Here is a 23,568-nt window from a genome sequence, read left to right on the forward strand (position 1 = left end):
CACACGCAAACACACTCAGACAGACATGTAACATTTTACGTGTATGACCATTTTGTTTATTTACCCCACCATGTAGGTAGCTATACCCTGTTTTTGGGGTTTGCGTGCTGGGCATGTTCTTGTTTCCATAACTCATCAATATTGCTGACATGGATTACAGAATCTTTAATGTGCATGCATATACACGTGAAGGTGGTTTAGGCACTAGCAGGTCTGCACATGTCTTGACCTGGGAGATCGGAAAAACCTCCACCTTTTACCCACTAAGTTTGGAACCGAGGACCCTCAGATTGGAAGTCCAAAGCTTTAACTCTTTCGCCGCCATTGGCAGCTTCGGTTGACTAGACAAAGCACTGCCACAGGTGACTGTTGTCGACATGAAGGGGTCATGTTGATAAGACCATTGTAACAAAGCTCGACAGCTGCAGCCAGTTTCCCGGCCAGTAGAACAATGGCTAACCTTTGCCCCCCTGACCGAGTTTGAAGTGAACAAGTCCATTGGCTTCTTTTGATACGAACAGAAACCTGTGACTGAGACTGAGAGCATTGTTTCTAAAAAAAAAAAAAAATTTTGGTGCTGGGGTGTGTTTTTCATACAGAAACTTGGTTGTGAAAGAGTTAATCCACTCGGCTGTTGCGCCCATATTTGCGTGTGTTTTTTAATGCTGGACCGGGGCCAGGTGGTGGTGGTGGTGGTGGTGGGGTGGGGGGTAGGGGTTCGCTTTTATTGGCGTGCCGTGTGGTGGGTGTGGCGCGGCGGTGCCGTGTTCCAGCAACAGAAGCGGAAGGAGGCCAGGGCCCTGGAACAGCAGATGGCCGAGGAGAGACGTCTCCAGGCACAGCTGGCAGCCTCTGCCGCCTCCAACAAGAGGCAACTGCTGGACACCATCACTCAGGTGGGTGGGTGGGGTGGGGGTGGGTGGGTGGGTTTGGTGTTTGGGTGTGTGTTGTGTGTGTGTGTGTGGAGAGGGGTGAAAGGTTGGGTGTTGAGGTGGGGAGGGGTAAAGGGGTGGTGAGGGGGTGGGTGTGTTTGGTGTGTGTGGAGGGGGGTTTAGGGTATGTGTGTGTGGAGAAGGTTGAAAGGTGGAGTGTGGGGTTAGGAGGGGTACAGGGGTGGTGAGGGGGTGGGTGGGTTTGATGTGTGTGTGGGTGGGATGAGGGCAGAGGGGGAGGTATGTGTGTGTGGAGGGGATTGAAAGTGGGGGTTTGGGGGGTGAATGGGTGGTGGGGGTGTGTGGATTTGGTGTGTGTTTGTGTGTGTGTGTGAGGGGGGATAGGTATGTGTGTGTGGAGAGGATTCAAGGTTGGGGGGTGTTGAGGGGTGAATGGGTGGTGAGGGGATGTGTGGGTTTGGTGTGTGTGTGTGTGTGGTGGGGGGGGGGGAGAGGGGGAGAGAAGGGGGGTGTTGGATCTGTGTGTGTGGAGAGGGTTGAAAGTGGGGGTTGGGTTGTGGAGGGGCAAAGGGATGGTTTGTGTTTGGGGGATTTAGTGTGTGTGGGGATAGGGGGAAGTGGGTGCATGTGTGGAGAGGGGTGAAAGTGGGGATGTGGGTGGGGAGGGGTTAAGGGGTGGTTTGTGGGTGGGGTATTAGTGTGGGGATGGTGGTGGTGGAGAGCGGTGATAGTGGGGATGTGGGTGGGGAAGGGTGAAGGGGTGGTTTGGGTGGTGGGGGATTTGGTGTGTGTGAGTTGGGGATGGGTATGGGTTAGGGGTTGTTGGGTATGTGTGTGTGTAGAGGGTTGAGAGTGGGGCAGTGTGTGTGTGTGTGTGTGTGTGTGTGTGGCGGGCGGGTTGGTGGGGTTATGGTGTGGGTGTGGTGTGTTGGGTATGTATGTGTGTGTAGAGGTTGAAAGGGGGGCAGGGTGTGTGTGTGTGTGGGTGGGGGGGTGGGTGGTTATGGTGCAGGTGTGGTGTGTTGGGTATGTGTGTGTGTGTGTGTGGAGAGGGTTGAAAGTGGAGACATGGAGATGTGGGTGGGGAACGGATGGTTGGGGGGTGGGTGAGTTTGGTATTGAAGGCGGAGGGGGTGAGTGGTTTGTGGGTGGGGTTTTTTTTTTTTTTGTGTGTGTGTGTGTGTGTGTGTGTGTGTGTGTTTTGGGTGCATGTGTGTTTGCAGAGAGGTGTTGAATGTGTGCGTGTGGAGGGAGTTGAAAGGTGGGGTGTGGATGGGCGAAAGGGGTGGTTTGTGTGTGGGGGATTTGGTGTGTATGTGTGTGTGTCTGGGTGGGGAGAGGGTTGGGTGTATGTGTGTGTGTGGAGAGATTTAAAGTAGGGGTGTGGAGGGGCGAATGGAGTGGTTTGTGGGTGGAGGTTTTTGTGTATGTGTGTGTGTGTTGGATGTATGTATGTGTGCGGAGAGGATTTAAAGTGGGGATGTGGGTGGGGAGGGTGTGTTGGGTATGTGTGTGTTGAGAGGGGTGAAGGTGGGGGTGTGGGTGGGGATGGTCAAATGGGTAGTTTGGGAATAGGGGGGTTGGTATGTTGTTGAATATGATATGTGCATGTGTGTGGAGAGGGGTGAAGGTGGGGGCTTGGGGGGGGGGGGGGTTATTTGTGGGAGGTGGCTGTGGGGCATGTTTGTGTTGTAGAGAAGGGGGGGGGGTATGTTACGTTTGTGGAGGGGAGAGGGAGGGAGAGTGAAATGTATGTCATTGAATTTGTGTGTGTGCGATGTTTGTGTGTGCGTGTGTGTGTGTGTGTGTATGTGTGCATGCATGTGTGTCTATATGTATATGTGTGGATTGTGTATGTGTGTGTGTGTGTTTATGTATGTATGCAAATATGTATGTAAAAAATGTGTATGCAAGCATGTGCGTATATCTTTGTGTGTGTGCGAGCGCACATGCAGAGTGTCGGTGTTTATGTATCATCAGCTCAGCATTACAGCCTGACAATGAATAGTTTTGTGATGACAATGAATATGCTTGTGCGCATTGGAAAGAATTTCCTTTAAAACTGAAAGATGTTGCTCACAACAGGACCAGGAACGCATGGACCAGCATCTGAGTGAGCTGTCCTCGCAGAAAGAGGGAGAGAGAAAGAGATTTCTGCAGACGCTCCACAGTGGTGAGTTTTCTTCTTCTTCTTCTTCTTCTTCTTCTTCTTCTTCTTCTTCTTCTTCTTCTTCTTCATCATCATCATCATCATCATCTTCTTCTTCTTCTTCTTCTATTTTTACTTTTTCTTCATCGTCTTCTTATTCCTCTTCTACTTTTTCTTCATCTTTCGTGATATGTGTGTGTGTGTATTGTGTGTGTGTGTGTTTGTGTGTGTGCGTTTGTGTGTGTGTGTGTGTGCATATTTGTGTGTGCATGTGTGTGTGTATGTGTAATTGTGTGTGCATGTGTGTGTGTGTATGTGTATGTGTAATTGTGTGTGAATGTGTGTGTGTGTATGTGTGTGTATGTGTGGGGGGGTTGTGTGTGTGTGTGTGTGTGTGTGTTGGTGTGTGTGTGCATGTGTGTGTGTGTATGTGTATGTTTAATTGTGTGTGCATGTGTGTGTGTGTATGTATTTGTCTGTGTGTGTGTGTGTGTATGTTTAATTGTGTGTGCATGTGTGTGTATGTCTGTGTGTGTGTGTGTGTGTGTTCCAGTGGAGGAGAGAGCAAGTGATCTGCTGGCGGAACTTCTGGACGTCAATGAGAAGGCCAAGAAAACGGAGGCCATACTGGATGAACTGGAAAAAGAACGGTGAGATTAATTAGCACACAGGCATTGTGTTGTATTGCCTTGTAAATTGTATTGTGTTGTATTGCCTTGTAAATTGTATTGTGTTGTATTGCCTTGTAAATTGTATTCTGTTGTATTGCCTTGTAAATTGTATTGTGTTGTATTGCCTTGTAAATTGTATTGTGTTGTATTGCCTTGTAAATTGTATTGTGTTGTATTGCATTGTACTGTATTGTACCTTACTGTACTGCACTGCACTGTACTGTACTGTACTGCACTGCACTGCACTGTACTGTACTGTACTGTACTGCACTGTACTGTACTGTACTGCACTGTACTGTACTGCACTGTACTGTACTGTACCATACCACACTGTACTGCTCTGCACTGTACTGTACTGTACCACACTGCACTGCACTACACTGCACTGTACCACACTGTACTGCACTGCACTGTACTGTACCACACTGTACTGCACTGCACTGCACTGCACTCCACTGCACTGCACTACACTGTACTGTACTGTACTGTACTGCACTGTACTGTACTGCACTGCACTGTACTGCACTGTACTGTACTGCACTGTACTGTACCACACTGTACTGCACTGTACTGTACCACACTGTACTGCACTGTACTGTACTGTACCACACTGTACTGTACTGCACTGTACCACACTGTACTGCACTGCACTGTACTGTACCACACTGTACTGCTCTGCACTGTACTGTACCACACTGTACTGCACTGCACTGTACTGCACTGCAGTGTACCACACTGTACTGCACTGTACTGTACTGCACTGTACTGTACTGCACTGTACTGTACTGCACTGTACCACACTGTACTGCACTGCACTGTACTGTACTGCACTGTACTGTACTGTACCACACTGTACTGCACTGTACTGTACTGTACTGCTCTGCACTGCACTGTACCACACTGTACTGCACTGCACTGTACTGTACTGCACTGTACTGTACTGTACCACACTGTACTGCTCTGCACTGTACTGTACCACACTGCACTGCACTGCACTGTACTGTACTGCACTGTACTGTACTGTACCACACTGTACTGCACTGCACTGCACTGTACCACACTGTACTGCACTGTACCACACTGTACTGCTCAGCACTGCACTGTACCACACTGTACTGCTCTGCACTGCACTCCACTCCACTGCACTGCACTGCACTACACTGCACTGTACTGTACCACACTGTACTGCTCTGCTCTGCACTGTACTGTACTGTACTGCGCTGTACTGCACTGTACTGCACTGCACTGTACTGCACTGCACTACACTGTACCACACTGTACTGCACTGTACCACACTGTACTGCACTGTACTGCACTGTACCGCACTGTACTGTACTGTGTTGTGTTGTGTTGTATAATATTACCTTTTGTTCCAACAGGTTTCTGTGGTGGGGAGAGGGGGGATGGGGTTGAGGGGTAGCTACTTTGCCCAGGGAGAGGATGTTGCTACAGTGTACCACCACCCTTTTTTTTTCTCTTTTTTTCTTCTTCTCTCTCTCTCTCTCTCTCTCTTTTTTTTTTTTTTTTTTTTTTTTTGTGTGTTGTTGTTGTTGTGCCTGCAAGTGTATATCCTCTCTTTGTGAAAAAAAATGTCAGCTGTTTTCCATACCTGTACAGTGTGCAATATTGTATTCAGTTTTCTTTATTCTGTGTGTGTGTGTGTGTGTGTGTGTGTGTGCGCGTGCATGCGTGTGCACGCGTATACAGGGGCATTCGTTTATGCGTGCATTAATGCATGCATTTGCATGTGAGAGATACAGACGATGTTTTCATTTTTCTTTTGTTTCTTCATCAAATGTATGCTGAAGAAATATTGATATATGAAAGGGGGGGGGGGGGGAAATGTATAGACGGGGTGTCTAGAAGAATGTGAAGGTGGGGAAAGTGAAGGTGGGGGTGAAAAGGGGATGGGTGGAGGAAGGGGAAAGAGAGGAGAACGTAGTTAGAAAATGTATGTGTGTGCGGGTGTGTTAGTGTGTGTGTGTGTGTGTGTGCGTGTGTGCATATGTTTGTGTGTGTGTGTATGTATGTGTTTGTGTGTGTTTGTATGTGTGCGTGCATGTGTATGTTTGTGTGCATGCATGTGTGTGTTTGTGTGCATTTATGGGTGTGTGTGTGATTGTGTGTGTGTGTGTGTGTTTGCAGGTGAATGTGTATTTTTGTGTGTATATGTGAATAATGTGGGCGTGTGTGTATGCATGCATGTGTGTGTGAGCATGCATGTGTGTGTGTGTGTGTGTGTGTGTGTGTGTGATGAGGAAGATCAGGAGATGAAGTCGATGAAGAGGACGGGAGGGTGAGATTTTGTGTGGTGACACGCATGTGTGTGTACCCTTACTAAGATATGCTTCTTCATCTTGATCAGCATGCAAAAATGTGTGTGGCTCACTCGAAACAGGTTAAAACTAATGAAAGAGGCACGTGTTCTGAGCGGCTGCTGATTAATTGACATATCCGTGTGCAGGATGAAAGAAAATGATTGGTTCTCAGTGCGATGGGAGGAGCTGATGAACTTGAGAAAACAAGAAGTGTTGGGTATGTATGTCACTGTTGTGCGTGTGGATGTGTATGTGTTCGTGTGTGTGTGCGCATGCAGGCGTAGAACAGCACAGGCGTCTTGTTTTGAAATCAGATATCATATTGAAGTTTTATTTCTTTTTCGTCAAGACAGATTTCTGTGTGCATAATTCGGGCAGGCTGCAGTCCTAAGGGGAGAGCGCCTCCCTTTTTTTTTTCCCTTTATCTTGTCTTTTATTCCTGTCCTCAAGTATATTTCTTTTGCAGTTGAAGTGGATTTTCCTACATATATTTCAACCCTTTTCTTGCCATGGGTTCTTTAATGTGTGCCAAAGGCATGCCACACACGGGACCTTGGTTTATTGTTTCACCTGGATGACTCAAGCCTCCAGACCACAACTCGGGGTCTAGCGGAGGGTTGGGGGGGAGGTGTGAGTGGGGGGTGATGGAATTCTGGCGAGTGTGGGATTCGAGCCTATGCGCTCAGATGCTCACGATTCCAAGGCAGAAGCGTTGCCACCAGGCCACCACCCCACTACTGAGCGCTCAATTTAGTCTGTTGAGGATAAAGAATTTTATAACGGAGCTTCTGATGACAATGTACACGTTTTAGTTTTGTTGAGAAGAGTGTAACAGTTAAACTTCTAGTGATAAAGTACACAATTTAGTTTTGTTGAGGAGAGCATTACAGTAGAATTTCTGCAGATAAAGTACACATTTTGGTCTGTTGAGGAGAGCATTACAGTAGAACTTCTGCAGATAAAGTACACATTTTGGTCTGTTGAGGAGAATATTACAGTAGAACTTCTGCAGATAAAGTACACATTTTGGTCTGTTGAGGGGAGCATTACAGTAGAACTTCTGCAGATAAAGTGCACATTTTGGTCTGTTGAGGAGAATATTACAGTAGAACTCCTGTAAAGTAAACTCCTGGTCAAAACATACTCATGTTAGTCTGTTGAGAAGAATGTTAGAGTAGAAAGTCTGTCGACAAAGTACATATTTTATTCTATTGAAAAGAATCTTACTCTTAGTTACAGCAGAACTTCTAGCAATGAAGTACACATTTTAGTTTAGTCGAGAAGAATATTACACTAGAACTTGCATCTGTCAGTGATGGCTCAAGTATGCCTCTGACACTCTTCGTTGTTGTTGTTGGTTAAAACATGTTGAAAAGTTATCAGATGCTGAGTTTTGAGGCTTTTTGAACTGACCATTTCCCCACCCTTTTGTAAATACTTACACGTTTTCCCACCTCAGCTACTCTACCACCAGCTCCTGTCCCGCTTTCCAGTTTCTCTGACCATGGAGCAACGGACTAATGGGTGGATGGATGGAGCAATAGATTGTTGGAGGGAGGGATGGATGTATGGATGAACTGATGGATGGAATGATTAATGGACATAGTGACGGATCAGTTGATAGATTGCGTGACAGGCGCAATAACCGGATGATTAAAGCGTTGGGCTTTCAATCTGAGGGTCCCAGGTTCGAATCTCCGTACCTCCGCCTGGTGGGTAAAGGGTGGAGATTTTTTTTATCTCCCAGGTCAGCATATGTGCAGACCTGCTTGTGCCTGAACCCCCTTCGTGTGTAAACGCAAGCAGAAGATCAAATACTCGAGTCAAAGATCCTGTAATCCATGTCAGTGTTCGGCGGGTTATGGAAGCAAGAACATACCCAGTATCCACACCCCCCCAAAACAGAGTATGGCTGCCTACATGGCGGGGTAATAATGGTCATACACGTAAAAGCCCACTGGTGTACATACGAGGGAACATGGGAGTTGCAGCTCATGAACGGAGGAGGAGGAGAAAGACAGTGTGATGAATTCGTTGAAGGAGGGGGTTTGACTAATTGATGTATTGATGGTTTTATCATGAGATGGGTGGTGGGATCAGTTAATTGACAGGTAGAGGGATTGACTTACTGATGGATGGTGTGAGGAATAAATTGATGAATTGATTGGTTGATGGAATGAGTGATTGATTGATTGATGGATGGAGGTACTGGTTAACTGATGAACAGAAAGATTGAATAATTGTTGGAAGTGTTGATTAATTAATGTATGGAGGGATTAATTGATGATTAATTGATCAGAAAATGGATGGAGGGGTTGGCTGTTGACAGACCATAAAGACGGATAGACAGACAGGTGGACGAACTAGCTCATTTTTGGATGAGAAGTGGATAGGTGGATGGGTTGTTGCTGATTGATTGATGAATGAATGGGTAATGGCTCAGGCATTGATTGACTATTCATTGTTAATTGATGATTGATTGTATGGTATCATGACTGTTTGGTTGTGTTTTCAGAGGGAATGAACTACATGCTGGAAGAATTCAGGAAGTTTGAAGAGCAGCGCCAGCTGACAGTATCGGAGAGAGAAATGCGTGGGCAGCGTGCCTTAGAGCTGTGAGTGGCGAGGGTTCGAATCTGTGAGCGCAAGTGCTGAGAGAAAGGAGAAAGGTACAAGAGTGAAGGGACACGAAGACACGGCATGGGGAAAACCCGGTTTAAGTCGCAGCCAGCTATTCTTAGCAGCGCACAAAAACATGTCATCAGGGCCAAAATTATGCGCTTTTGGCACTGCTGCACACATTCATCACTAAAGTTGCAATGTTCGATGCATTTGACTCCAGGATTTTCTGAAATTACATCAGCCGATGATGTGGCAATACACTAAATGACTGCAGTTACTAAACGTCATTTTGATCTGGGTTCTAATGCCAAAGTTTAGAAACAGCATTTTGGGAAATATTTTTTGTGGGCAGTGTCTGTTTTCCCACTACAGTCAGTAGTGGGCAGTGTCTGTTTTCCCACTACAGTCAGCAGTGGGCAGTGTCTGTTTTCCCACTACAGTCAGCAGTGGGCAGTGTCTGTTTTCCCACTACAGTCAGTGGGCAGTGTCTGTTTTCCCACTACAGTCAGTGGGCAGTGTCTGTTTTCCCACTACAGTCAGTGGGCAGTGTCTGTTTTCCCACTACAGTCAGTCAGTGGGCAGTGTCTGTTTTCCCACTACAGTCAGTGGGCAGTGTCTGTTTTCCCACTACAGTCAATGGGCAGTGTCTGTTTTCCCACTACAGTCAGTGGGCAGTGTCTGTTTTCCCACTACAGTCAATGGGCAGTGTCTGTTTTCCCACTACAGTCAGTCAGTGGGCAGTGTCTGTTTTCCCACTACAGTCAGTCAGTGGGCAGTGTCTGTTTTCCCACTACAGTCAATGGGCAGTGTCTGTTTTCCCACTACAGTCAGTGGGCAGTGTCTGTTTTCCCACTACAGTCAATGGGCAGTGTCTGTTTTCCCACTACAGTCAATGGGCAGTGTCTGTTTTCCCACTACAGTCAGTCAGTGGGCAGTGTCTGTTTTCCCACTACAGTCAGTTGGCAGTGTCTGTTTTCCCACTACAGTCAGTGGGCAGTGTCTGTTTTCCCACTACAGTCAATGGGCAGTGTCTGTTTTCCCACTACAGTCAGTCAGTGGGCAGTGTCTGTTTTCCCACTACAGTCAGTGGGCAGTGTCTGTTTTCCCACTACAGTCAATGGGCAGTGTCTGTTTTCCCACTACAGTCAGTCAGTGGGCAGTGTCTGTTTTCCCACTACAGTCAGTGGGCAGTGTCTGTTTTCCCACTACAGTCAGTCAGTGGGCAGTGTCTGTTTTCCCACTACAGTCAGTCAGTGGGCAGTGTCTGTTTTCCCACTACAGTCAGTGGGCAGTGTCTGTTTTCCCACTACGGTCAGTGGGCAGTGTCTGTTTTCCCACTACAGTCAGTAGGCAGTGTCTGTTTTCCCACTACAGTCAGTGGGCAGTGTCTGTTTTCCCACTACAGTCAGTCAGTGGGCAGTGTCTGTTTTCCCACTACAGTCAGTGGGCAGTGTCTGTTTTCCCACTACAGTCAGTGGGCAGTGTCTGTTTTCCCACTACAGTCAGTGGGCAGTGTCTGTTTTCCCACTACAGTCAGTCAGTGGGCAGTGTCTGTTTTCCCACTACAGTCAGTCAGTGGGCAGTGTCTATTTTCCCACTACAGTCAGTCAGTGGGCAGTGTCTGTTTTCCCGCTACAGTCAGTCACTGGGCAGTGTCTGTTTTCCCACTACAGTCAGTGGGCAGTGTCTGTTTTCCCACTACAGTCAGTGGGCAGTGTCTGTTTTCCCACTACAGTCAGTGGGCAGTGTCTATTTTCCCACTACAGTCAGTGGGCAGTGTCTGTTTTCCCACTACAGTCAGTGGGCAGTGTCTGTTTTCCCACTACAGTCAGTGGGCAGTCAGTGGGCAGTGTCTATTTTCCCACTACAGTCAGTCAGTGGGCAGTGTCTGTTTTCCCACTACAGTCAGTGGGCAGTGTCTGTTTTCCCACTACAGTCAGTGGGCAGTGTCTGTTTTCCCACTACAGTCAGTGGGCAGTCAGTGGGCAGTGTCTATTTTCCCACTACAGTCAGTGGGCAGTGTCTGTTTTCCCACTACAGTCAGTAGGCAGTGTCTGTTTTCCCACTATAGGCAGTGTCTATTTTCCCACTACAGTCAGTAGGCAGTGTCTATTTTCCCACTACAGTCAGTGGGCAGTGTCTGTTTTCCCACTACAGTCAGTAGGCAGTGTCTGTTTTCCCATTACAGTCAGTAGGCAGTGTCTATTTTCCCACTACAGTCAGTAGGCAGTGTCTATTTTCCCACTACAGTCAGTTGGCAGTGTCTGTTTTCCCACTGCAGTCAGTTGGCAGTGTCTGTTTTCCCACTACGGTCAGTGGGCAGTGTCTTTTTTCCCATTACAGTCAGTGGGCAGTCTGTGGGCAGTGTCTATTTTCCCACTACAGTCAGTGGGCAGTGTCTATTTTCCCACTACAGTCAGTTGGCAGTGTCTGTTTTCCCACTACAGTCAGTGGGCAGTGTCTATTTTCCCACTACAGTCAGTGGGCAGTCAGTGGGCAGTGTCTATTTTCCCACTACAGTCAGTCAGTGGGCAGTGTCTATTTTCCCACTACAGTCAGTGGGCAGTGTCTGTTTTCCCACTACAGTCAGTGGGCAGTGTCTGTTTTCCCACTATCAGTGGCAGTCAGTGGGCAGTGTCTGTTTTCCCACTACAGTCAGTGGGCATGTCTGTTTTCCCACTACAGTCAGTGGGCAGTGTCTGTTTTCCCACATCTAGTCAGGGCAGTGTCTTTTTCCCACTACAGTCAGTGGGGCAGTGTCTGTTTTCCCACTACAGTCAGTGGGCAGTGTCTGTTTTCCCACTACGTCAGTGGCAGTGTCTGTTTTCCCACTTACAGTCAGTGGGCAGTCAGTGGGCAGTGTCTGTTTTCCCACTACAGTCAGTGGGCAGTGTCATTTTCCACACACAGTGGCAGTGTCTGTTTTCCACTACAGTCAGTTGGCAGTGTCTGTTTTCCACTACGGTCAGTGGGCAGGGTGTCTTTTTCCCATTACAGTCAGTGGGCAGTCGTGGGCAGTGTCTTTTTCCCACTACAGTCAGTGTGGCAGTGTCTATTTTCCCACTACAGTCAGTTGGCAGTGTCTGTTTTCCCACTACAGTCAGTGGGCAGTGTCTATTTTCCCACTACAGTCAGTGGGCAGTGTCTTTTTTCCCATTACAGTCAGTGGGCAGTCAGTGGGCAGTGTCTATTTTCCCACTACAGTCAGTGGGCAGTGTCTGTTTTCCCACTACAGTCAGTGGGCAGTGTCTGTTTTCCCACTACAGTCAGTGGGCAGTGTCTGTTTTTCACACCACAGTCAGTGGGCAGTGTCTGTTTTCCCACTACAGTCAGTGGGCAGTGTCTGTTTTCCCACTACAGTCAGTGGGCAGTGTCTGTTTTCCCACTACAGTCAGTGGGCAGTGTCTGTTTTTCACACCACAGTTAGTGTCAACCTCCAGTTTTGGTTTTAGAACAATTCAATTTCCGCCTACAATTAAAGAGGCAATCTGTTTTGCATGGTGTCCTTAAAAAAAAAAAAAAAAATAAAAAAAGAGAGAGAGAGAGAGAGAAGAAATTCCAATGGAGCAACAATGGGCACAGTAGCCGAGTGGTTAAAGCATTGGACTTTCAGTCTGTAGTGGGAGGGGAATATTTAAATGGGGTGTTTTTGTTGAATCTCTTCCCCACTACTGTTGTAACAATACAGAGCACAGTGAAACAGAATCCCACATGATGCTGTATGCGAACCTCTCTGTGAGAGAAAGTAAATTAATTTTTAGTGCAAACCTGACCTTTATTGGATGGCATGTATTACTGATTGACAGTCAGTGTGGGAAAAAAAAAATATCTGAAACTGATTGAACTGAATGTTCTCTCCTCTTTCGATGAATCGACCGTATAAGCTTCGCAAAGTGATAATTCGTGGTTTGTGATTTTGGCTCATAGAAACGTGGCCAGTTTAGCAATATTGTATCCACATTTTTAGATCTCGGTCTGTGACCAAGCGTACGGTCTATGTAAATATCCCTGTCAATCAGTCAGTAGCTTGAAGTTGATCGATGTGCTATTGTGGTGGTGGCCACATGGAGAATAACAATCCTGATACTGATGACAGGAATGATGATGGTTTCATTTTGAATCCTGAACAGATGTCTGTGTGTTGGCGTGCTGCTGTGTCCGTGTCGACAGTGAGAACAACAATAATAATGATGACTGTGACAGTAATGATGATGATCTGATTTTGATTCCTGATCTAATATCTGTGTGTCGGTGTGCTGTTTTTTGTTGTGGCGATGGCGACAGGGAGAATAGTAATACTGACGATAATGACAGTAATGATGATGATCTGATTTTGATTCCTGTTTTGATGTGTGCATGGACATGTGCTGTTGTGGTGGTGGCGACAGGGAGAATAACAGTACTGATGATGATGACATTGATGACGATGATGATGATTTGATGTTGAATCCTGTTCTGTTCTGATGTCTGTGTGTTGGTGTGCTGTCTCTGTTGTGGTGGTGGCGACAGGGTGAATAACAATACTGATGACGCATCGACGATGATGACATCGATGACGATGATGATTTGATGTTGAATCCTGTTCTGTTCTGATGTCTGTGTGTTGGTGTGCTGTCTCTGTTGTGGTGGTGGCGACAGGGTGAATAACAATACTGATGACGATGACATTGATGATGATGATGATGATTTGATGTTGAATCCTGTTCTGTTCTGATGTCTGTGTGTTGGTGTGCTGTCTCTGTTGTGGCGGGTGGCGACAGGGAGAATAACAATACTGATGATGATGATGACAATGATGACGATGATCTGATGTTGAATCCTGTTCTGTTCTGATGTCTGTGTGTTGGTGTGCTGTCTCTGTTGTGGTGGTGGCGACAGGGAGAATAACAATACTGATGATGATGACATTGATGACGATGATGATTTGATGTTGAATCCTGTTCTGTTCTGATGTCTGTGTGTTGGTGTGCTGTCTCTGTTGTGGTGGTGGCGACAGGGTGAATAACAATACTGATGATGATGACATTGATGACGATGATGATGATTTGATGTTGAATCCTGTTCTGTTCTGATGTCTGTGTGTTGGTGTGCTGTCTCTGTTGTGGTGATGGTGACAGGGTGAATAACAATACTGATGACGCATTGACGATGATGACATTGATGACGATGATGATTTGATGTTGAATCCTGTTCTGTTCTGATGTCTGTGTGTTGGTGTGCTGTCTCTGTTGTGGCGGGTGGCGACAGGGAGAATAACAATACTGATGACGATGATGATCTGATGTTGAATCCTGTTTTGTTCTGATGTCTGTGTGTTGGTGTGCTGTCTCTGTTGTGGCGGGTGGCGACAGAGAGGAGGAGATAAGCAGCGGACAGGTAGAGAGCTTGCTGCATCACCGTGACACACAGCACAACGTGCTGTTGGACACGCTGGCCGAACAGGTAACTTGTGTGTGTGTGTGTGTATGTGGAGGGGGCAGGGGGGGATGCAGAGGGGTAGAAGGGAGAGTGGGGGTGAGGGGGCAGGGGGGGTGTTAAGTGTGTGTGTGTCAGTGTGTTTGTGAGAGAAAGAGAGATTAGTATTGTACAGGATTTTGATTGCACTGTTGTGATTAATCTTTTGTTTGAAGAATGATCCCCTTTCATTGATAGGCACACATGCACACACGCACACACACACACACACACACTGACACACACTAAACACCCCCTCCCCCCACCCCCTCCTCACCCCCACTCTCCCTTCTACCCCCTTCATCCTCCCATATATATATATATATTATATATGGGAGGACACAGGGGTGTATATATATATATATATCTTTATATTTATATGTAATGAAACTCTAGGGAATTTTTTTTATTAAAAAAAAAAAAGGGGTAATACAATACTGTAATACTAACCACACTGCTGCACCTCTAACCCGACACGCCGGCGACCCGTCCCCCCCCCCCCCCCCCCCCCCCCCCGTTCCCCCACCTCCTCATCTCCCCCCCAAACCCCCTCCTGTTGCAGGAGGCGCTGCAGAAGCAAGCCGTGGAGGCACTGATGATGGCGCGCGACGCCAAGCACTCTCGCATCAGCAGCCAGGTGGCGCTGATCGAGTCGGAGCTGGCCCAGCTGACAGTGGTGGAGGTGGGCAAGAGGGCGCTGAGGATGGAGAACGAAATGGTGAGTTGTGTGTGTTGGTGTTGTGGGTGACGGGCACAGTAGCCGAGTGGTTAAAGCGCTGGACTTTCAGTCTGAGGGCTCGAATCACGGCAACGGCGCCTGGTGGGTTAAAGGGTGGTGATTTTTATGATCTCCCAGGTCAACATTTGTGCAGACCTGCTAGTGCCTGAACCCCCTTCCTATGTATATGCGAGCAGGAGATGAAATACGCACGTTAAAGATCCTGTAATCCATGTCAGCGTTCGGTGGGTTATGGAAACAAGAACATACCCAGCATTCACCCCTACTCCCCCCCTCCCCCCCCCCCCAAAAGCTGAGTATGGCTGCCTACACGGTGGGGTCAAAACGGTTATACACGTAAAAGCCCACTTGTGTACATACGAGTGAACGTGGGAGTTGCAGCTCACGAACACACAAGAAACAAGAAGAAGAAGGTGTCGTGGGTGGGAGGGAGGGGGGCAGGGGGGAGTTGTGTGTGTGTGTAGTGGAGGGTGTGTGTGTTGTGGGGGTAGGGGTGGGGTGTTTGTGTGTGTTGCTTGTTTTGGTGACATTGTTGGACTGAAGTTGTGATTCAGTGAGTATGTATTGCAGTTGTATCCTCCACACCCATACACAAGGGGCAGAAGAATTACATTTCTTTGGGTTTTTGTGTGTGGTGTGTGTGTGTGTTTGTGTGATGGTGTTTGTGTGTGAGAGTGTGTGTGTGTGTTGTTGAAGGTTGTGTGTTTGTGTGTGTGTGTGCGTGCGTGCGTGTGTGTGTGTGTGTGTGTGTGTTTGTGTTGTGGGGTGTGTGTGTATGTGTTGGCATTGTGAGTGTGTATTGTTGATGTTGTGTGTGTGTGTGTGTGTTTGTGTTGTGGGGTGTGTGTGTGTGTGTGTTGTGAGTGTGTGTGTATGTGTGTGTGCATGTGTTTATGTGTTGTGTGTGTCATGAGTGCGTGTGGGTGTAGGGGGGAGAAGGTCCTAGAGGGGGTAAGGGGGGTGTATGGAGGGTGTGACATCAATGATGAGTGTGTGTGTGTGTGAGTGTGTGTGTGTGTGTGTACTGTGTGTGTGTATACTGTATGTGTGTGTGTACTGTGTGTGCGTGCGTGCGTGCTTGTGCACACGTGTGTATGCGTGTGTGTGTGTGTGTAAGGTTTCTGTTTGACATAAATGGTGAGAAAATGTTTCCATGATCAGTAATGTCTTTACAAAGACATGGGTTATTTATTGTCTGTGTTACAGCTGCATCTTTTCAAGGAAGGAGTTTGGGAATTGGGAAGTTTATTTGGAAAATCATGCTGCATGTAAAAAGAATACAGATGACAAATAAATAAACAAGAGAGGCAAGGCCTTCAAGACTCACTTGTGGCAAATTAAGTCCCCTAGCATTAATTACAGAGTAATTTCCCTTTTTTTTACTGTCTGCACCAAAATGTTTGTAAAAATAAATAAAACTTCCATGCTTAGCAAAAGAACTTCCTGTTTGAACAAAAAATGATAAGAAAAAAAGAAAAAGAAATATAACAGTAAAGGCAGTTTGCATATAATTAGGCTTCATTTTTTTTTGTGTGCCCATCCCAGAGGAGCAATATTGTTTTTAAACAAGATGACTGGAAAGAACTGAATTTTTCCTATTTTTATGCCTAATTTGGTGTCGACTGACAAAGTATTTGCAGAGAAAATGTCAATGTTAAAGTTTACCACGGACACACAGACACACACACACACAGACAGCCGAACACCGGGTTAAAACACAGCCTCACTTTGTTTACACAAGTGAGTCAAAAAATCATCAGAAACAAATAAAAAGTTGGGGACTTGATTTCATGGAATAAAACCCCAAACCTTTGCACATGATATTCTTTTGGCCTGTGAATTATCGAAACATGTTTGCAATAGACACACTAAGGGGGGTTCAGGCACTAGGTCTGCACACATGTTGACCTGGGAAACTGGGGAAAGAAAGAAAGGAAAAATCCACCTTTAAAACCTCCAGGTGCGCCAGAACCAGGGATCAAACTCAGGGAGCTTGGGTGAGAATTCAGCGCCGTAACCATTCAGCCACCACTACAATACACAATACAATACACAGTACACAAACTTTATTGTCTATACTTTGGTACAGAGATTTTCTTTTTGGCAGCAGCACATGTCCAACATAAGAAGAAAACAACAAACAAATAAAATGAATAGAAAATAAAAAGATAAATTAAATGGCACCAAATGGAAATAGCTATATACAAATATACAGATTACTGAAATTTACGTGCCTCTCCATTTCAGTCAGCCAAACCGCATTGTACATCTACGCACACACACACACACACGCACACACACACACACACACCACGCACACACACCACGCGCACACACACGCACACATACACTCCCTCTCATCCCCTCTCTCTCTCTGTCTCCCCTATCGCACAACTGATTCTTTCTTTCGTTTTTTCATTTCTTTTTTTTCTTTTTTTTTATGTTTGTCTTCACGAAAAATGAAAACAAAATGTTCATTTGATAAGAAACGGAGGAGAAGAAAAAAACGTGATGGTTTGATGTGTGTGTGTTTGTGTGTGAGTGTGTGTGTGCGTGTGTGTGTGTGTGCGTGTGCGTGTGTGTGCGTGTGCGTGCGTGTGTGTGTGTGTGTGTGTGTGTGTGTGTGCGTGTGTGTGTGTGTGTGTGCGTGTGCGTGCGCGCATAGAGTGTGCTGGCAGAGAAACGCATTGCCCTGTCCGGCATGTTGGCCCAGCTGCTGGATGAACAGCAGAAACGTCAGAAAGAACTCCAGCGCAGAATGGTGAGTGGCTGTCATCTCGTTCGTTTCCTCACTCATCTGTGTGTGTGTGTGTGTGTGTGTGAGAGAGAGAGAGAGAAAGAGAGAGAGAGTGCATGCAAACACACACACACACACACACACACACACTCGCACTCGCACTCACCCACATCTACACAAGCATGCATGTGCAGTGTGCGTGTGTATGTGTGGGGTATAGATGCCTGTGTATGTGAGTGGGTGTGTGTGCGTGTGTGTGTTGGTGTGTGTGTGTGTTTGTGTTTGTGTGTGCGTGTGGTGTGTATCATCTTCAGTGTTATGTCTTTCCACTTCAAGCAGATGTCAGACCAGCATTGGAAACCAGCACACTTAGTCAGGCTGTAAGGGAAAATCAAATAAGATAAACAGATTAATGAACAGATGAATAAATTAACAAATTAATTAGTTCATTAATTAATAATAATAATGACAGTGTAAATAAATAGATGGATAAGTAACTGTAAGCAAATAAATTCAAGCACACACACACACACACACACACACACACACACACACACACATTCCCACGCTTCACAGATTCCACACAGACACAATGATACGCATTAAATGTGCAGTCTTACAGATATGAAAGCAAAATCAGATGTACACAGGCCCAACATCACATAAAAACACATGTGCCCAAACACATAAACTCTCTCTTTCTCTCTCTCACACACACACACACATTTTCATAAGCTTACATTTTGGCCAACAGCAAAGTGAGAGCTGTATGATCAGTGGTTTCTCCGTTACAATGGGAAGTCATTTACAGCTTAGTGTTTTTGTGAATGACAGACGAGAGGCACAATTGCACTGGCTCTTAGCGCTGTAGCCTTGTGGGCTAGCTGGCCTTTAGGAACCATGCCAACGCCAGCTGTCCTAAAAGTCTCTTGGCTGAGAGAGTGGGGATGTAGTTTGGGCAAGACATTCTCCACTGCAATAAAATTCAAGCCCAAATAGTTGGGACTGCAGTTGCCTCCTCTGCTGTTCTTGTGGTCATAGTCGGACACGACTGACTATCATACAGACATCATCATCATCATCATCATCATCTATATATATATATATATATTTATATATATATAAATTTAATTCTTTTTGTTGTTATTGATATTATTACTATTATTAGTAGTATTGTTGTTGTCATCATTATTAGTATTTTTAGTAGTAATTGTAGAAGTATTACACAGCTGACTGTCATACATACATCATCATCATCATCATAATCGTGAACTTTTTTTTCCTAATTATTATTATTCCTTTTGTTGTTGTTGATATTATTACTTTAATTAGTAGTATTATTGTTGTTGTCATCATATTATTGGTATTTTTAGTAGTAGTAGTAGTATAAGTATTACAGTTGTTATCATTGTTACATAACTTTAAGATAAAATTAAAAAAAATTTCCAAGCTGTACAAACACCCCTTTTGCGTTCAGCCCCCCACCCCCTCACCCCCTCTCAACCCTTCCCACCCACCCACACACACCCGGTCAGAAGCGAGCTCCCCTGTGGAGAGTGAAGGGTCCCCAGTGATGACAGTGGTGGTGTGGCCCCTGACAGGTGGAGATGGAGCAGCAGAGGGAGGATGGCCAGACAGACTACTGGCTGGTGCAGTACCAGAGGCTGCTGGACAGGAAGCCCCAGGCTCTCATCGACAAGGTGAATAAAAAAGAAAAAAAAAAAAAAAAAAAAAAAAAAAAGTGATCCATGCACATGCTAGACCCGGCTAAAATATAAGTTGGAATTTATCATTTTTGACTCTCAGAAAAAAAAAAAAAAAAAAAAAAAAAAAAAGAGATGACAATGACAGAATTCTGAACAGAAAAAAAATAGCGTCTGGAACACTGAATTAAAACAAAAACAAAAAAAAGCAACTTTTTTTTCTTTTCTTTTCTTTTTTGTTTCTTTCTTTTTTCTTGTTGTAGCCTGTAGAAAAAGACTGCACTGTGACTTGACTTTGCGTACAAGATGCTTCTCCTTTCGTTTTTTTTTTTTTTTTATATATATATTGTTGGTATTATTTTTGCATCTTTCTGTTTAACCACCGAGTAGGAAAATTTCTCTAGTTCAGTGGTAACTCATTCACAGCTTGTTCTTCTGTGGAGGACTATGACTCTCAAACTAGGAGGCACGGTTGCACTGACTCCGTGCTGCAGCCTTTGGTGCTAGTTGGCCTATGGGGACCATTCCCACCGCCAACTGTCTTTAAGCCCACTTGGCTCAAGGAATTGTGGATATAACGTTGGCAAGACACTTTCCACCATAATCTGATTCATGAGAGCATTTTCACAGGGTTTTGGCACCCCGTATATCAAGGCGTATGGGTCGAAATAGAGAGAAAGAATATCACTGTGTCCATAGTATACGACGGTATCTTGGTCTGTGACTAGGAGAGTCAGCTGGAGATTGCGGTGAAGAAGATTCTGATCCATGCTGGGGCGGAGGAATACGTCCCAGTGTTTGCCCGACATCGCATCACTATCGAGACCATGATGCAGCTGGATGACTCTGATCTGAAGCAGGTTTGGTTGTTGTTGTTTTTTTGGGGGATTAGGGAGGATGCGGGGGGGGGGGGGGGTGGGGGGGGGGGGGGGGGGGGTTGTACTCCAAGGGGGTGAGGAAGGGGGTGTTTTGGTCGGGAGGGTGTGTAGAAATGTGTGTGTGTTTGAAGGGTTCAGGTAGGTGTAGTTTGTGTATGTGTGTGTTTTGAGAGAAATGTAATGTGTGTGTTTTGAGAAAGATGTAATGTTTGTGTCTGTCTGTATGTGTGGTATATATGTGTGTGTGTGTGTGTGTGTGTGTGTGTGTGTGTGTGTGTTGAGACAGATGCAGAGTGTGTGCGTATGTGTTTTGAGAAAGTGTAATGTGTGTGTGTGTGTGTGTGGATGCGCAAGTACTTCAACATGTGTATGTGTGTGTGCTGTGCATATGTGTATGCTTGAGCAAGTGTATTGAGTAAGATGTAGTGTGTATGTGTGTTTGTGTCTGTGTGAGTGTGTGTCTGTTTACACGTTTCTTTGTAGAGTGTGCAGCCATTGTTCGATATATATATATATATATATATATATATATATATATATATATATATATATATATATATATATATATATCCTGATATTCATATCTGTACATGAATGGAAACGTGTGTGTCAACAGATGGGAGTGCATGAGCTGGGCTTGCGGAAGGCCATCTTGAACGGCATTGAACTTCAGCGGGGGGAGTCCTCGAAACTGACCCAGAAAGAGAAAGTAAGTGATGCAGAGAGCAGTCCCACATTCCAAGACTGTGCAAAGCAGTTTGATGTGTCCTCTGTTCACCTTCTTCTTTTTTTCTGGAAGAATGTCGTTATAATTCAGATTATCATTTTTTTCAGTGTGTGTGTGTGTGTGTGAGAGAGAGTGTGCGTGTGTGTGCAATGCATGCGTGGTGCTAGAGTATGTATGCACAGTCTCGAACGTTCATGTGTTTCTGCATTCATGTGTGTACTTGAGAAGCATGCGTGCCTTCGTGTTTTTTCTTGTCTTCTTTGTGTATTTATTTCCCCTCCACCTGTGTTTTCCTCACAAGACAAAGCACCGTTCTGCGGACAAAGAAAAGCAGGCCCACAAGACAAAGAAGGATGTCTGCTCATCGAAGGTAACGCCCCTTTCACCGGCTGCAGTCACTCTGATCTTGGAGTGTCGCACTTGCGCATGTTTGGTCCTAACAATGTTAACTGTAAGAGTTCTGGATTGGTGGTTGCTAATAAGACTAAAAGTCTCTGTCTTCTTCTTATGTTTCTTCTTTGTCTTCTTCTTCGTCTTCTTCTTCGTCTCCTCCTTCTTCATTTACTCTTTTTCTTCTTCTTCATCCTTTTTTTTTTGTTTTCTTCATCTTCTTCTTCTCCTTATTCTTCTTCCCTACCCTTACCTGTGTGAAGAATCACCGGGGTGACTCACTGAAGAACTGTTCGCCAGATTCCTCCAGCTCTGCTGTTCGTGTGTGTGATATAGCCTGAGTCTCTCAGATTGGTTTTCCTGTCCATTTTCCGTACTGACCAGAATGTTCTTGGAGGTCTTTGCAGTGCCGAAATGGTGGTTGAATGCTTTTTTTGGCTTTATTTGCAGTGCCGAAATGGTGGTTGAATGCTTTTTTTGGCTATCTTTGCAGTGCCGAAATGGTGGTTCAGTACTTTTTTTTGGCTTCATTTGCAGTGCTGAAATGGTGGTTCAGTACTTTTTTTTGGCTTCATTTGCAGTGCCGAAATGGTGGTTCAGTACTTTTTTTTGGCTTCATTTGTAGTGCCGAAATGGTGGTTCAGTACTTTTTTTTGGCTTCATTTGCAGTGCCGAAATGGTGGTTCAATACTTTTTTGGTTGTTGTTGCTTTCTTTGCAGTGCCAAAATGATGGTGCGATACACCTTTTGCTTCGGTTTTTTTTTTCCTTTTAAACAGTGCACAGTTCTTTGTCATTTCTTGTGCAGTTGTGTTTGTGAGCATGCTCCCAGAATTTGTTGGGTTTTTTGTTGGTTGGTTGTTTTTCAGTATCTTGATATAAATGATTGAAGGATTTTTTTTTGATTTTTTTAACAAGACATATTAACTCATTCTACCCCACAGCTTCATGCCTGCTACCTACAACTCCGGCCCAACACTCGGCTTATATCACAGATTGACATAAGTTTACATTTGGGCCAACAGCAAAGTGAGAGCTGTATTATCAATGGTTTCTTCAGTCAATGTGAAATCATTTACAGCTTAGTCTTTTGTGAAGGACTGTGACTCTCAAACTAGGAGGCAAAATTGCACTGGCTCTTATTGCTGCAGCCTTGTGGGCTAGTTGGCCTTTGGGAACCATCCCGACGCCGACTGTCCTAAAACCCTCTTGGCCGAGAGAGTGGGGATGTAACCTGGGCAAGACACTCTCCACTATAATCAAATTCTAGCCCAAATAGTCAGAACAGCAGTTGCCTCCTCTGCTGTTCTGATGGTCATAGTCGGACACAACCGACTATCATACATACCTACAACTCCCCTGGACCAGCACTACATGAGACCACTGCTGTAAGAAGTAGAGTTGTTGACTAAAATGGTGAAAATCAATGGATTAATCTGTCAAAGCTTCGTTTTCATGCCTCCCGAATCTGTAAACAGTTCAGTGTAGGATGAGAATCATAATAATAATAATAATAATGGATACTTATATAGCACACTATCCAGAAATCTGCTCTAGGTGCTTTACAAAAATGCTTTGTTAACATAAAACATTATATCTATGTTACATACACACACCAAAATGTGACTACACACACACACACGCACGCACACCCACTGCATACATACATTTTAACAGTACATGTGTATCTAACAGCAACCCTAACACATACGCACACATAGGCAGGCACAAACTTACATAAACTCACGCACACACAATACACATTCATATACATGCATGTAGTTATGTACACATACATATGTATACACACATAGTCAAGCACAGCTAACGCAAAGGAAGTGGACCTGCCACAATTGAACTTACTGCTGAGGGGAAAAAGGTGGGTTTTGAGATGTGATTTAAAAGATGCGAGGGAATCAGAATGACGGAGGTTATCAGGGAGCTTGTTCCATAGCAAGCAAGAATGAACTAAATTAGAATCGTGTATTGGTTTGAGAATACTTTGTACCAGGTCCGCAGGGGAAGTAATTGTGGTACGTGTTAACTCATACCGGAAGGAGAATGAGTTAATTAGAGTCGGTTCAATAGCTTTCTCTTTGGGTTTGTTAACAGCAGTTGTTTGCAAAAAAAAATACCTGTCACAGATTATTTCTGTTGATTTTTTTTTTTTGTCCAGTTTTCTGAAGGTTTCTTTTGGAAAGTGGGCTGCCCGTGTGCAGACAATGCATGCATGTCTGGGGTTTTCCCCCACGAAAAACACAGCCAACCTGATTCTGTGGTTCCTTCTT

General features: G+C 45.3%; 1 protein-coding gene across 3 annotated transcripts in view; it reads left to right on the forward strand.

Moving 5' to 3' along the window:
- LOC143289505 (E3 ubiquitin-protein ligase LRSAM1-like) overlaps nucleotides 1-23,568 on the forward strand; it is a 50,345-nt gene that overhangs the window by 19,845 nt on the left and 6,932 nt on the right. For 2 of the 3 annotated variants that reach the window (XM_076598493.1, XM_076598494.1), the window contains exons 12-23: nucleotides 774-896; nucleotides 2,979-3,066; nucleotides 3,596-3,692; nucleotides 6,178-6,248; nucleotides 8,547-8,646; nucleotides 14,005-14,095; nucleotides 14,670-14,825; nucleotides 17,512-17,607; nucleotides 19,185-19,283; nucleotides 20,015-20,146; nucleotides 20,781-20,873; nucleotides 21,193-21,261. In XM_076598493.1, coding sequence (XP_076454608.1) covers nucleotides 774-896; nucleotides 2,979-3,066; nucleotides 3,596-3,692; nucleotides 6,178-6,248; nucleotides 8,547-8,646; nucleotides 14,005-14,095; nucleotides 14,670-14,825; nucleotides 17,512-17,607; nucleotides 19,185-19,283; nucleotides 20,015-20,146; nucleotides 20,781-20,873; nucleotides 21,193-21,261 — 1,215 coding nt within the window. The remainder of the gene's footprint in view (nucleotides 1-773; nucleotides 897-2,978; nucleotides 3,067-3,595; nucleotides 3,693-6,177; nucleotides 6,249-8,546; nucleotides 8,647-14,004; nucleotides 14,096-14,669; nucleotides 14,826-17,511; nucleotides 17,608-19,184; nucleotides 19,284-20,014; nucleotides 20,147-20,780; nucleotides 20,874-21,192; nucleotides 21,262-23,568) is intronic. The other variant, XM_076598495.1, reaches the window with a different exon arrangement.

This window comes from Babylonia areolata, chromosome 14 (genome assembly GCF_041734735.1).
Source record: "Babylonia areolata isolate BAREFJ2019XMU chromosome 14, ASM4173473v1, whole genome shotgun sequence".
In the NCBI taxonomy this organism is placed as follows: domain Eukaryota; kingdom Metazoa; phylum Mollusca; class Gastropoda; order Neogastropoda; family Buccinidae; genus Babylonia; species Babylonia areolata.